Source organism: Ahaetulla prasina, chromosome 10 (genome assembly GCF_028640845.1).
Source record: "Ahaetulla prasina isolate Xishuangbanna chromosome 10, ASM2864084v1, whole genome shotgun sequence".
Lineage (NCBI taxonomy): Eukaryota > Metazoa > Chordata > Lepidosauria > Squamata > Colubridae > Ahaetulla > Ahaetulla prasina.
The window spans coordinates 20,228,933-20,243,696 of record NC_080548.1 but is presented as its reverse complement, the minus strand read 5'-3'; the positions used below and the strand labels follow the sequence as shown (position 1 = coordinate 20,243,696).

The window sequence follows — 14,764 nt, the reverse complement described above, 5'->3', positions numbered from 1 at the left end:
TCTTCAGCACAGGGGTGTCCTATGGTTTGTCCCCTTTCCCCATCTCCCCACCCTCCCACCCCCACCGTGGTGGGGGGGAAGGAAGCTCCTTTCTTTAGACCCAGGCTTCATTTTGCAAACTGTCAGACAATAGAAGCGGACCTGACTAGCTTTGTGCCTTGCCTACTCCTTGCGCTAATTCCTTGGGGAGCACCGTTGATGGACAGCCCGTGTCCGCTCTTGGCTCTTCAGAGGGCTCCATGGTGTGGATTTGTTCATTGGGTTGTGGAAGAAAACCGCTTTTTGTCAGACAGTCATTTCCATATTACTCACGAGTAGTCACAAGGCTCACTTGGAAGGGGCATGTATGCGCAGCAGGGAGCGGTGCCATCTGCCTGGATGCCTCTCACCCTGTTTCTTTTGTTCTGTCTTGATGTTAGATAATAGTTAATTTTTTAAATCTGCATTTTTGTGTCCACAGCAGGTCTCTGAAATACTCTAGACAAGTCATGGTTTTGTGGATTATTATTATTTTTTAATTATTGTTTGGCTGCCTCCTAAATTGTTTCGTTTTAAAATCTTTAGACAGAGTCACTTGGTTGAGTTGGGCAGCCACAGAAATTCAGTGAATAAACTGTTGGAAGAAATATCCATCTGGGTTCAGTTCCAAGTGGGGACAAAGACACTGGAAACATGGAGGCTGCTTGGAAAGATGGTTTAATGGTGGTCAGGATCACATGGCTTGAGTTCCTGAACAGAAAAGGGCTGAGATCCTGTGCACTCCCTGGCTTTATGCTTTTTCTGAGCTTTGAACTTTCTGGGGCACAGGAAGAGTATCCTGATTGGTTGTCAAACTCCCAAGTGGTCTAGGGGTCTTAGTTAACATTGTAGGTTGTCCCTCAAACTTGCCTGAGCCTTGCCATGTGGTGAGTTTCTGTTCTATTGTGTTGCAAATGATGGTCATTGACAAAGGTGGGGAGAATGAGTTTCTACCTCTGACCCATTGACAAAGGTGGGGGGTGGCAGGAAGTTGCAGGGAGCTGCTTTGTCTTTAAAACATGTTTCTCCATTTCTCATCCAGGGAAATATATTCTGCCTTTTAAAATATTTTCTAAAATATTTCATTCTTCTAGGAGGGGGGTGGGTGCTAAATTCCTACAAAACAAACAAATAAATGAATAAATAAATAATCTACTAACCTTACTGGGTTAAATGTGTGTTCTTCTAACCCCATGATGGCGAACCTATGGCATGCGTGCCAGAAGTGGCATGCAGCGCCCTCTCTTACGGCACGCCCCAGTTCAGCTCTGCCATAGAAAGGGTTGTAAAAGCACTGTGAAGCGGCATATAAGTCTAAGTGCTATTGCTAAAAAGCAAGTGAGGGCAATTTGGCTGCAGCATGTCACCCCATGATCAACAGGGTTGTTTTGGCTGATCTGGCTGGTTAGGTAGGTGTCCTCCTTCTCCCTCATTACTCCATGTGCATCTCTCCCAAAGCTCTTTACTCAGTAGGAGAGGATGACCATCCAAGATAGAAGGAGGGTACAGATCTTGGGTCAAAGTGTGGGAAGAAATATCCACCTGGTTCAATTCCAAGCTGGGAGAAAGACACTGGAAACATGGAGGCTGATTGAAAAGATGGTTTATTGATGAAGCAGAACCATATGTGGCTCTGGGCAGCTGACCACATGGAGTTGAGAATGAGGGGTATTTATACCTTCTCTTGGGCGTTGCACTTGGAGCTTCCTGTTCCTGTGCAAGAACATGTATTCTATTGGCTGTTGTAGGGGTTATGCAGGGGTCACAGCTGGCTCTGTAGGTTGTCTGAGCTGAGTTTGGTTGAATTTTTTTTCCTGCTGATGTAATGAAGGGGCATTGGGCAATTCCTATTGTGGCTGAATGCTAATCCTACCTTTGTTAGATCTTGTGTGAGGGTATTTGCTTATGAATAGAACCATCTATCTCTTTATCTCTTGAGTGCTGACATCTGCTGAGGCTATTAAGAAAGGTGGGGGCTGCTTTCCAAGAGCATGTTTCACCATTCCTCCTTTAGGGAAATGTAATATGCTGCCTTTTTAAATATTTCCTAAAATATTTCATTCTTCTAGGAGAGGGGTGGGTGCTAACTTTCTACAAAAGCTATCCAATAGCTGCCCCTCCCCCTCCTTCTCCCTCCAGACAAGCTCAAGGTCCTCCTACCCCTTTTAATGAGTGCAACATGGACAATGCATGCAAAAAAAACGAAAAACAAAAACCAGCAGGGCTTTGATTGTGTAGTCAGATGCCTTGACTTCTTTTATACACAGATAGCACCTACTTTTACACGGATTTCTAAAAGCCACTTGACATTTCCTATCTGGCTTGAAATTCGGCCTTTAGTTACATGAAATAAAATAAAACTGTTGGAGGGAAAATCCATCTGGTTCAGTTCCAAGCTGCGAGAAAGATGCTGGAAACAACTTGGAGGCTGATTGGAAAGAAGATCCATTTATTGATGAACGGAACCACCGGGGTTTCTGGTGAAGGTAAAAGGTGAAGGTTCCCCTCACACATACATGCTAGTCGTTCCCAACTCTAGGGGGCGATGCTCATCTCCGTTTCAAAGCCGAAAAGCCAGCACTGTCCGAAGACGTCTCCGTGGTCATGTGGCTGGCATGACTAAATACCAAAGGCGCACGGAACGCTGTTACCTTCCCACCAAAAGTGGTCCCTATTTTTTCTAGTTGCATTTTTTATGTGTTTTCGAACTGCTAGGTTGGCAGAAGCTGGAACAAGTAACGGGAGCTCACTCTGTTACGTGGCACTAGGGATTCGAACCGCTGAACTACTGACCTTTCGATCGACAAGCTCAGTGTCTTAGCCACTGAGCTGACCAAACAGTTGAATGCGTGGATGGATTCTTATAGTTTTCTGTGACTTTGCAGTTTGAACTATTCTGGTGGTGCGATGAAGGGAATTGTGTTCTGAAAAAGTGTTGGGCAATTCCTATTGTGGCTAATGGCTTTCGTCCTGTGCTGGATTTTGGGTGAGGGGCTGCTTTCTAAATCCTATCATTCTGCCTTTGTTAGCTGTCAAAACTTTGCTGCAAGGGGTTTTGAAATATCCTGTCTTGAATGGGCTTCTGCCTGCAGTATTTGCTTTGCTTATGAATAGTGCCATCTAGTTGGCTTTCCTCTTTCAATAAGCTCTTTATCTCTTTAAGTGCTGGCATCTGCGGTGGGCTATTAAGAAAGCTTGGGGGTCTGCTTTCTGAGTTTAAGAGCGTGTTTCTCCACTTCTCCCTTTGGGGAAAATATAATATTCTGCCTTTTTAATATTTCCCAAAATATTTCATTCTTCTGGGGGGAGGGGGCTTCCCACCTAACCGACTAATGCTTAAAAGTTACATGAAAATCAGATCATCCCCGTCATACAAAATTTTAGATTCGGGGCTTTTCAAACTTAGTCAGATTTTCAGGTTTGCAAACGGGGGTGACCCAGTTTCAACTCCATGCAGGTAGGTGGCTGTCCGTTGCTTTCCATGTGCTAAGAACACAAACTGTTCATTTTCTCCATCAATGCATCCATTACCGCCATCAATGGCTTGGCCATTAAAAGTTAATGCGGGAGCTCCACTCTGCATTAGCAAAACAACACCACTCAGCATAATAGTCAGCTTTTACCTGACTTCCTTTCCTGGCAGAGCAAGGCAGGAGTCAGGTGTGTCTGCCAGAGCCTCTCTCCCATTTGGTTGGGGATTACCTATCTTTGATGATTCGGATATGATGTTGGATGTGCAGAACAACAAAACATGGCGCTAATGCATCTGGATGACCTGAAGAGATATGCGAGCTATTTTGAGGTTCATTCATAGCTCCCATCGCCAATCTCTTTCCACTTATGACTGTATGACTATAACTTGTTGCTGGCAATCCTTATGATTTATATTGATATATTGATCATCAATTGTGTTGTAAATGTTGTACCTTGATGAACGTATCTTTTCTTTTATGTACACTGATGCACCAAGACAAATTCCTTGTGTGTCCAATCACACTTGGCCAATAAAAAAAAAATATTATATTCTATTTCTCCACATCCATCCATCCATCCACCCACAAGCTTAACTCCAGGAGGTCTTTGTCACGTTTCTGTTTATCTGCAAGGGAGATGCAGTTTCGGCATATAGTTTATTTAGCTGTTTCGACTTTCCATCCTGAGAAAGGGTTTTTTATTTATTAATTAGATTTCTATCCTGCCCTCTTTCTCCCCGCCCCGCCTCCCCCCGGCAATTCTTCCATTCTCCCAACTTTTGCCTTTCGCGCCCTGAGGGACTCACAACTGCCCGGGAAAATACGGGGGGGGGGCGGGGGGGCGTGGCCTCTGGAGGCCCAACCCCTCGCTCCGCGGCGTCCGTCTCCATGACTGGACAGCCGAAGGCAGAGGCGGGGAGGGGCTCGCGCTCTCGCCTTTCCTCCCCTCCCTCCTCTCCCCCCACACGCCCAGGGCGCAGCTGGAGAGCCACGTGGTGGGCCGGGGCCGCTGCGCGTGTGTGTGTGTATGTGTGTATGCTGAGGGGGTGGCTATTTTCCCCCCTCGCCCTCCTCTCCCGTCTTTGCTGCCTCCGGTCAAGGCTGCGGGGTTGGTGTGCAGCTGCCGCCTCGTTGGGGGCGGAGGGGGGGGGGAGCGACGCTTCGCTTTGCCTCCCCTCAACATCCAAAGCCGGCTCGCTCGCTCCGTCTCTTCCCCGCCTGCTCGGGAGCCGCGCCAGCCGTGGGTGTGTCGGCGGAGGAGGCGGAGAAAACAATAGAGCGGAGGCTTTGAGCGAGGCGCTTCTGCAGGATCGGCGGAGAGGCTCTTTTTTTTTTTTATCCTCTTCCTCCACCCCCCTCATGTAACCGCGGGGACAAAGCCCGGCCGCGACCCTCGCCGCCCTCCCTCATCGACCGGCCTGCCTGCCTGCCTGCCTTCTCAGCCGGCCAAAGGAACGGAGCCCGCTTGCTGAGCGCAGGCGGGGAGCGAAGCAACCTTCCAAAGACATGGAGCCGGGCTGCCGCTTCCCGCGAGGCTGAGCAACGCCGCGGCGAGGGGCAGCGGATATAAAAACGCTTCTCTCGGTCGCTCTCTTTTCCCCGGCCGTCGTTCGGCGACAAGAGAGACAAAAGGCGGCTTGCGGGTGGAGGACGAGGCGCCAGCCTCTCTCGCGCCGGGCGGGCGATGGCACACAGGAGCCGGCCGGTGCCGCCGCAACCGCAACCTCCGCCGCCGCCGCCGCCGGCTCTGCCGCTTTCGGATGCCCTCTGAGCCTTGGAGCTGGTGTTGTCACGGGCAACGGGAGGCGCGGCGCTCTTTTCCCGACGGTCACGGCGAAGAGGAGGCTTCTTCTTTTTTTCCTCCCCTCCGGACCACCCGGCGATCATGGGCAGATGCAACGGACGGTGCACGCTGGTCGGCTTCTGCTCCTTGCAACTGGTGAGCCAGAGAGGATTTTGGAAGTGGGCGGGGGGGTGGGTGTCCGTTCGGCCCAAGTGACCTTGCTTGGCCAGCCCGGTTTGGCCCGAGAGCCCGAAAAGCAGGGGAAAGGATGAGATGCCGGGATGGGGGGGAGGCCTCCCCGCCCAGCCCTTGGTGGAGAGAGCCTCGGGATTGCGGGTGGTGGTGGTCCGGGTCTCCTTTGGGGGTGATGGGGAGAAAGAGGGGGAGGGAGAGAGAGAAGCACCTTCATAAGAGGCGCCGGGACGGGGTCTTGAGCGGCCGGGCAAAGCTTCCTTTCCTCCGGCTCAAACTTTCAATCTCTTCGCCAGGACGGTGTGGCGTCCCTCCCTCCTCTTCCTCCCCGGCCTCCGACGGAGTTGGAGGAACTCTGTGGCTGGGTTCGCCCATGACGGAAGGTCGTCGGGATGCAGGAATGGCCCGTTCCGGCTCAGAGAGAGAGAGAGAGAGAGCTGCCCGGTGTTTCGGCCCCGCCCTGTTTTGATTGATTGATTGGTTGGTTAGCCGGGCAGAAAACCAAAATTTGTCAAAAATCCAATCAGGAACCGAAGGGGAAGAAATGAAACCTGGGTAACTGTGGACCTTCTCTGGGTACCGGAGAGAAAGAAAGAAAATACAGATAGTCCTTAGACTGACAAGGGTTCATTTAGTGACGGTTCAAAGTTACAACAGTTCATTTAGTGACGGTTCAAAGTTGCAACCTCACAGGGTGTAAAAAAAGTGACTTGGGACAACCATTTTTTTTCACATTTAAACCACCGTTGCAGCATTTCCCCCCCTGGTCACACGTGATCCAAATTCGGATACGGATCCACTAGTTCGTATTTATGACGGTTGCGGTATCCCGGGCCGTCATGTGATCCCCTTCTGTGACAGTCTGAGCTGCAAAGTCAAGGGGGAAGCCGGGTTCATTTAACAACCGTGTGACTAACTTTTAACGGCTGCCATGATTCGCTTAACCAGCGGCGGCAAGAAAGGTTGTAAAATAAGGCGAGACTCATTTAATAAATGTTTCACTTAGCAACAGAAACGTTGGGCTCCATTGAGGTCGTAAGTCGAGGACTATCTGATTTTTTTTTTAACAAAAAACACCCACATGGTCACAAGGAGATGCTGTTTTCTAGTAATAAGAAACTGCTGGGACTCCACAGGTGAAGAAAGAGTGCATGACTCTGTTTTAACAGCGTTCTGCCCGTTTTTCTGAGCTTTATCCCTGACCCTCACCTCCTCCTTACCACTTTTGAATTTAATTTTATATTGCAAGCTGCTCAAGGCTGGGAGATCTTAGCCTGGGGTGGTTTTTTTGCGCAGCTGATCACCAGCTGAAGATCTCCAATGAAGTTCAGCCTAAGGGAAAAACTAACCCAGGGGAGGGGAGGGAGGGAAAGGGTAAAATATGTGATTGTCTCTTTCGAGCTGCAGGTGCTGGAGCTGTTTTTAGCTTTTATGAGAAAGCCATTCAGGATACTGCGGTTGAAGAGGACGAGTATACCTGATCTGTCTCTTTACAGGAAACTTTACTGTGATGCTGAGGGTTCTGCCAAAGCGGTTTTTGCTTTTTTTTAAAAAAAAAAAAAGAATGCAGATTAGAATGGCACGGCATCGGTCATTTTGTACTTAATGTCCTGAAAAGAAATTTATAATAAGCTCACAAGAGCAATAAACAGGTCTACTGTTACAGCAGAGTGCTATTCTTACCTCACAGAAGTTGACATAAAAGTTCTTTCCTGCTTCGTTAGGGTCGTGTTTCTACTCTTCGGGTTTTATTTTTTTGTAGCTTGAAAGAGAACATAGTGGAACTCTTAATTCCATAAGGGAGCATTTGGGGCGCAGCTTTGGTGTCGCTTTGAAGAAAGCAATTAGCTCACCCACCGTACAAATGGTGAAAATTAGTGCTCTCGTAGAGTAATTCTCTATGTTTGATAAAGTGTCAATGTAGCCGTTTCCCATCATTCCAGCTTAGAACATGGAATGCATGATCTTCCCAATTTATTTGTGGTCTTGGGGCTGTTGCCACCATCCCTGAATGTGTCCATGGAGGTAAAATATCCAGTGACTACTTATAATGAACTTGAATGTCCATTGAGAAAAAAAAACACTGGACTGAGTGCACAACACAGGGCCATAGCTCAGTGGTTGAAAATGTATTTTGCCTCTTGGTGGACCTGGGTTCAATACCCATTGTTTCCAGGTAGAGTTGGCATATATTGTGCTGAGATTTTGCTCTTGCAGTCAAGAATATGATGATGATCATTAAAAACCACAATATTTATTTATTTATTTATTTATTATTTAAATTTTTATACCGCCCTTCTCCCGAAGGACTCAGGGCGGTTCACAGCCAATTAAAATACACAATGATACAATAAATACAATTAAAATACAGTTAAAAAACTTATTGAATTGGCCAAGATTAAAATTTAGAATAAAAACCCATTAAAAAACCCATAAATTTAAAACTAACCCAGTCCAGCGCAGATGAATAAGTGAGTTTTAAGCTCGCGACGAAAGGTTCGGAGGTCCGGAAGTTAATGAGTCCTGGGGAGTTCGTTCCAGAGGGCGGGAGCCCCCACAGAGAAGGCCCTTCCCCTGGGCGTCGCCAGACGACACTGTCGCGCCGACGGCACCCTGAGGAGTCCCTCTCTGTGAGAGCGCACGGGTCGGTGAGAGGTATCCGGTAGCAGCAGGCGGTCCCGTAATATCATCTCATGCGTAATAATAACATGGGCAAAATTTATTTAGCTTGTCTTATGTGATGACAGCACTATGCATATGACATCCTTGTATGCCCATGGGCCAGAATAGTCATCATTGAGTAGTTGGGTTAGTCATTGATTCAGTGTAAGCCATTTTTAAAAAAAATATTCGTAGTCATTGCTATACAGTTGATAGGTTCAGACACAACATTAAATTGAAACACATTACAAGTTAACATAATGTGTGAACCCAAAGGTATTTTTTCAGAGGTAGCTGGACTTTCTTGTTGTTTCTTTTGAAGACCTTTCGCTTCTCATCCAAGAAGCTTCTTCAGCTCTGACAGGATAGTGGGGAATGGAAAGATTTATCTTCCTTGCAAATAGCTGGTCATTTGCATCCTTTTAGAAGGTCCTTGAAGCGCTTGGGGTTTATCAATGTCCTCAGGATCACACCTTAGGAGTACTTTTGGTTCCTGTAGGTGACCCTGAGGACACAGAGATAACCCTCCAAGTGCTTCAGCAGCCCTCTAAAAGGATGCAAATGACCAGCTGTCTGCAAGGAGTATAAATCCTTCCATTCCCCACTATCCTGTCAGAGCTGAAGAAGCTTCTTGGATGAGAAGCGAAACGTCTTCAAAAGAAAAAACAAGAAGGTCCAGTTGCCTCCTGAAAAAGCACCTTTGGGACAGTCATGACCTGGATGACTGAGAATCTCTACAGACAATAATGTGTGAACATATCTTGTACGTGCTTTGCAAATCAGAATCAAACCCTGACTGTCTGAAGTCACTCCATAATTGCCTCATTTGTATCTTCAATATGTTGTATCAGAATTGCAACTGGAGTCCATGGATTTCTATAGTCTTTGGAAACTGCTCTCTTAGGATGCATAAATTGTTATGCTGCTGCTGTTGTTATTCCAATCTCTAACCCAGTCCACGCAACAAGCTAACTCGTAGTAGATGGCTTGGCTTAGCACGTTGCTATTGTGATTTGAAAGTTACAGCTTTTTCCTTAGTATGTTTTATAGATCTGGATAATGTGGAGATATCATGCAAACTTTTATGAATATGTATCCGTAGGCATTTGTTATCAGGCCTAGTGACATAGCATGCACAATATTGTGATGCCATGCAAATGACATATAGTTTGTAACTGTTCGGATTGACACAATGACATGCTGTACATCATTTTGCACAACGATGAGACCATGTACATGACATTCTTTGTCTGGCCCATCGTGGACCCTCATTTATTTATTTTTTCCTGTCGGTCTTGAGCGCACAACATCTTTCAACCTACACTTGGCCTTAGGTTTTGCACTCAAAAAATAAAAATAAAAAGGGTTGAATCAGGGCAAACACGATTGAATCTAACTAAAATGAAAAGAATGCATTATAGTTATTTTGTTTCACTTTCGTTTGTATTAGAGGTTTCTAACCCACTGTTTTCAAAAGTACCAGTTCAGCAGTAACTTTTGAAAGGGCTCCGATCAGAGGTGGTATTCAGCCAGTTTAAACCGGCTTGGACGAATCAGTAGCAGAAATTTTAACTGGTTTGCTGAACTGGCGAATACCACCTCCGGCTGGCCCCGCCCGCCCGGTCGCCACTCGGCCCCACTCGCCGCTCGTCTCGCCCCGCCTGCCTGCTCTGCCCACCCCTGTCCCACCCTGCCTGACTACCCCATACCTCCGATGGCCATATCCAAGGATTTGGGAAACGAAGGCTGTGGGAACCCTGAACTGCATATCATGCACCCCGAAGCAGGTCCAGAGATGACAAGACAGGCAGAATGCAAATGATAGAAGACCTTTTGTATTACGAGAGATGCTTTAAAATGCAACGTTGTTCTGTCCACCCTTTCGAGGGTTCTTAATAGGGTGAAGTGACTGTTAGGCAACTCATGTTTTATGCAGCTGTTCTCTCCAGGTTCGGCTTTTAACCGTTTTAAATTCAGGTTGGCAATACATTCTCTTCCTTGCCGTGTTTTTCTTCTCTCCCCCCCCCCCCCCGACAGCATGCTTCAGTGAACCAGTGCAGGTTGGCTTTGTTCCCAGGAACCAGCTACAAGTAAATGGCCACAGCCGGCCGTGGACTTGATGGGGATGTGTTTGTCCCAGTCAGCAGCCTGTCATCCTAGCACCCAGTTTTTCTACAGCCGTCAACCAGATGGTTTTGGAGGAAAAAAAAAAAAAAACAGCAAGCAAGGCACAAAAGAGCTTTCTTTCTTCTACACCCCCAACGTTGCCTGTCCTCCAACTCTGATGGCCAGAGAAGGTTGAGATTGACACATGACTCTACCCTTCATTTGCAGCATAAACCACAAATGGTTGGATCTGCAAAACGAGAGAAGTTTTAAGGAGTCAGCCTGTAGTCCCCAAGGCATCGGGACTTTGATTCAGTTCCTTCGATTCTGAGCTCATGCCTAGTGGATTTATGTCCAAAATACACCTAATACAGTTAAGCAAATGAGCCCCCCCCCCCCGGCATCATTGCACACCCTCCCCCTCCTCCTCTTCCCTTGTACATCACACAATCCTACTCACGTCACATCGCCAGCATATCCTGTGTGGTATTCGGGCAGCCAAGAAGTTAGTCACCCGCTCATTAAGTCAGCAACAAACAAGTCCCTTTTTGACTTAGTGTGCGACCTGTGTGTCCAGCCCATTTCCACTGGTTGCCCCTAGCTGTCACAGCTCTGCAAGCCATGATTGACTGTGCCAACTCCATACAGGGCCGGTTATATCTGCTGTTCGTAGGCTTCAGGCCGCTCTCTCACTAGTACCGTGGGAGGAACGGATCCCACTGCAGTTTTTTTTAACAGCTCCTTTTGCAACCCCCCCTCCCCTTGTTTATCAGCCCAGCCCCGCTTCCACAGGATGTCAGCTCTGTCTGATAACTGGATCTGTTTCTTAACATGAGCCTTCCTCTCTGACTCATCGGTTGACTCATTCTCCTCTTCGAGAGTTTTGGGGGCCTTATAGAAGGCAGGATAGTCTTGACAGTGGATGACTTTGGCCTGGATGACTTTGGGCTGAATTGTAAGAAGTTTACGCAAATGTTCCCAGGTTGCATTTGAAGGTTTCTCTTGGCTAGGGATGTCAAACTCAAGACGCATGGCCAGATCTGGCTCACAGGGTACTTAGATCTGGCCTGCGGGGCCACCCTAGAAACAGCGAGGGACCGGCCCGTGGTGCCTCTGCCAGAGAAAACGGAGCTCGGGAGGGCTGTGTGTGACCCTCCCGAGCTCTGTTTTTGCTGGCAGAGGGTTGCAGGAGGCTGTTGCAGCTGGAATCAGAGCTTGGGAACCCATTTTTGTTGGCAAAGCGCTCGGGCCGCCATTAGCGCCCCTGACTGTGGCTGCAGGGGGCCATCACTGGGAGGGCCGTCGTGGCCGAAAACAGAGCCTCGATGAGTGACTTCGAGCTGGCCACACACACCCTGCCCCCCGCCCCAAGGTCAAACACAAATACCTTGTGCGGCCCTCAATGAAATTGAGTTTGACACCCCTCTTCTTGGTACTGTTGAGTGACAGCATGAGGAATATCTTTTGAGAACTGAAGAAGTTTCTTTGGATGAGAAGCAAAACGTCTTCCAAGGAAAAACAAAGGAAGTCCAGTTGCCTCTTGAAAAAGCACCCTATGGGGCAACCGTGACCTGGATGGCAGAATCTCTATGAGACCAAATGTGGACCCTCTTTAGTGTAGCAGTCTCTGATCGCACCCTGGGTGGCAAGATTCATTTGAGAAACAGGAAAATGAGAGGCAAGGACAATAGCTCTCTTCCAGGGTCCCTTCCCTTATAGCTGGCACTGGGAGCATACTCTGATTCTGTGGGTAACGTGCAGCCATCAAAATGAGTAGTAATGGATTGCTTGATCGTCTACTCATTTGTCTGCTGTCCATTTAAAAGTCTCTAAATTGCTGGCCATCAGGGTGTCTGGTGTTAATGAATTTCATAGGTTAACTGCCTGTTGTGTAATGAAATCATTTGCAGACTGCACCATCTATCTTGTAAATAGGCTATGGACTTTTCTGCTCAACCAAGACTTGACAGCTCTCATTAATGCTTTTGTTAGCTAGACTACTGTAACATAGTCTTTATTGGGTTTTCCTTCATTATTATTCCTAAGCATCTCTTTCTTTTTGAGCGAGTTCTGATAGCTGGAATTAAGCTACCGCACCTAACTCTTAATGGATTTTTTTTAATACTGGCTAGCATTGAGAACAGACCTTGTCTTCTCTGCTTTTAAAAACTGTGTGTGTTATTTAAATAGTGCTAGGAATGACCTGAGTTGGCCAAATACTGATCAAAGAGCATTATAATAGTGGCTTGTGCGCTGTATTGCCCGAAGCTGCAATATGGTTTATTTGGGTTTGGCTTAATGTCTTGTACAAACCCAGAATCTGTGATTTGTAAATCATACATTATCATTTAGTATGCCAGCCGATTGTGGTTTACTCAGTAAATCATGAATAAACAAAATATGCATTAATGTGGAGCATTTGCCCAATCGTATATTAATTGTGATCTCATTTCCCTGAGTATCAGCCTTTCTGTAGCCAAGAGGGCATCATGCTGACATAAAAAGGAATTATCAATAGACTGGAAAACTTGTTCCAGAATTTGTTGTTTTTGCTTTTGATCCTGATTTTTGGTGACCGATACATGACTGTCATGTATCTTGACAACCTAGTGTCATATTTCCCACCTATGGCAACTCCTGGCATGTGGATGAAGTCCAAGTAGTATAACCTTTGCTGAGTATTCTGGTAACCAAAGTCTACACATGTGGAATTTGCCATGATTAAGATAAAATTGATGTAGCCTATGCATGAAGTACCGTATTTTTCAGAGTATAAGACGCACCGGAGTATAAGATGCACCTTAGTTTTTGGGGAGGAAAATAAGAAAAAAGCTGATTGGCAGGTGGATTGGCCCCCCCAATCAGCTGTTCCCAGAGGTGAATTTTAGCAACAGGTTCCTTGATTGTGAGCTCTGTGCCTTGCTTTTTTTTGCTTTTTTTTTTCCTGCTTCTGAAACTCTAGTTTCAGCAAAAACTTTTTTCTGGCTCTGAAAACCTTCAAAACAGAACTTCAGAAAAAAAGCCTCTGAAGCTCTGTTTGGGGGCTTCTTTTCTGAAGCTTCTTTCAGCCTCTGAAACCTCAAGCTGGGTGGGGCTATATTCGGAGTGTAAGATGCATCCAGATTTTCACCCTTTTTTGGGATGAAAAAAGGTGCGTTTTATACTCCAAAAAATATGGTAGATGCTGGTTTGCTTTTAATAGGACACCTCTCCTGTGAAGTCATTCATCTAGACTGGGGTCTTCAAACTTGGCTATTTTAAGACTTGTGGACTTTAACTCCCAGAATTCCTCAACCAGCCATGCTAGATGATAGCTGAGGAATTCTGGGAGTTAAAGTCCACAAGTCTTAAAATGGCCAAGTTTGGAGATCATGATTTAGGGCAGTGATGGCGAACCTTTTCGGCACTGAGTAGGCAAACAGGAATATGTGCACATGTGCGCATGTGCACGCTGGTGCGCCAGAAAACCTGAAGACCAGCTGGCTACCAACCTGCCTTCCATTGAGGACCTGTATACTGCACGAATCAAGAAGAGGGCCGTGAAAATATTTGCAGATCCCTCGCATCCTGGACATAAACTGTTTCAACTCCTACCCTCAAAACGACGCTATAGAGCACTGCACACCAGAACAACTAGACACAAGAACAGTTTTTTCCCGAAGGCCATCACTCTGCTAAACAAATAATTCCCTCAACACTGTCAAACTATTTACTGAATCTGTACTACTATTAATCGTTTCATAGTTCCCATCACCAATCTCTTTCCACTTATGACTGTATGACTATAACTTGTTGCTGGCAATCCTTATGATTTATATTGATATATTGATCATCAATTGTGTTGTAAATGTTGTACCTTGATGAACGTATCTTTTCTTTTATGTACACTGAGAGCATATGCACCAAGACAAATTCCTTGTGTGTCCAATCACACTTGGCCAATAAAATTCTATTCTATTCTATCTATGTGTGCGCCAGCACTTGGTCTTTGGGTTTCTGGCATGCGCATGCACGCCGGCCAGCTGGTCTTAGCATGTGCTGGAGCACAGGAAACCCGAAGACCAGATGGCTGGCATGGGTCGGTGCATGTGCACCAGCCAGCTGGTCTTCTGGTTTATGGTGCTCCCATGTGCGCGTAGACCAGCTGGCCACCGTGCATGTGTGCGCCAGAAACCAGATGATCAGCTGGTGATGTTGCGTGTGGCCACAGAGAGGGCTCTGCATACCACCTGTGGCGTGCATGCCACAGGTTTGCCATCATGGATTTAGGGTCTGGATTACATTTCTCACTCCCCTTCATTTTACCTTTGAGTGGGTTTTAAGGAAAAAAAGAGTTCGAGAAAATTCACATTGTGAATTTAAATGTACAAGGTGGCACTGGTAGAATTTGCCCATCAGTCTCTCTTTTATAAAAAGAAAAAGGCCCAGTATATTTCCAGCCACACAAAACTCTTTTTCTACAAGTTCTGGAACATCAGTTGACATCATGATACCGTACCTGTATTTGTGAATCTCGTGGAAGACTCGGTGT

At 46.7% G+C, this 14,764-nt stretch overlaps 1 protein-coding gene across 2 annotated transcripts in view; it reads left to right on the top strand.

Annotated features, from left to right (window-relative positions):
• Positions 1 to 4,884: 4,884 nt before the first annotated feature.
• Positions 4,885 to 14,764, top strand: part of NKAIN1 (sodium/potassium transporting ATPase interacting 1) — a 46,203-nt gene continuing 36,323 nt past the window's right edge. The window contains exon 1 of one of the 2 annotated variants that reach the window (XM_058196257.1): positions 4,885 to 5,430. In XM_058196257.1, the coding sequence (XP_058052240.1) occupies positions 5,377 to 5,430 (54 nt within the window). In that variant the 5' untranslated portion in view covers positions 4,885 to 5,376. The remainder of the gene's footprint in view (positions 5,431 to 14,764) is intronic. The other variant, XM_058196256.1, reaches the window with a different exon arrangement.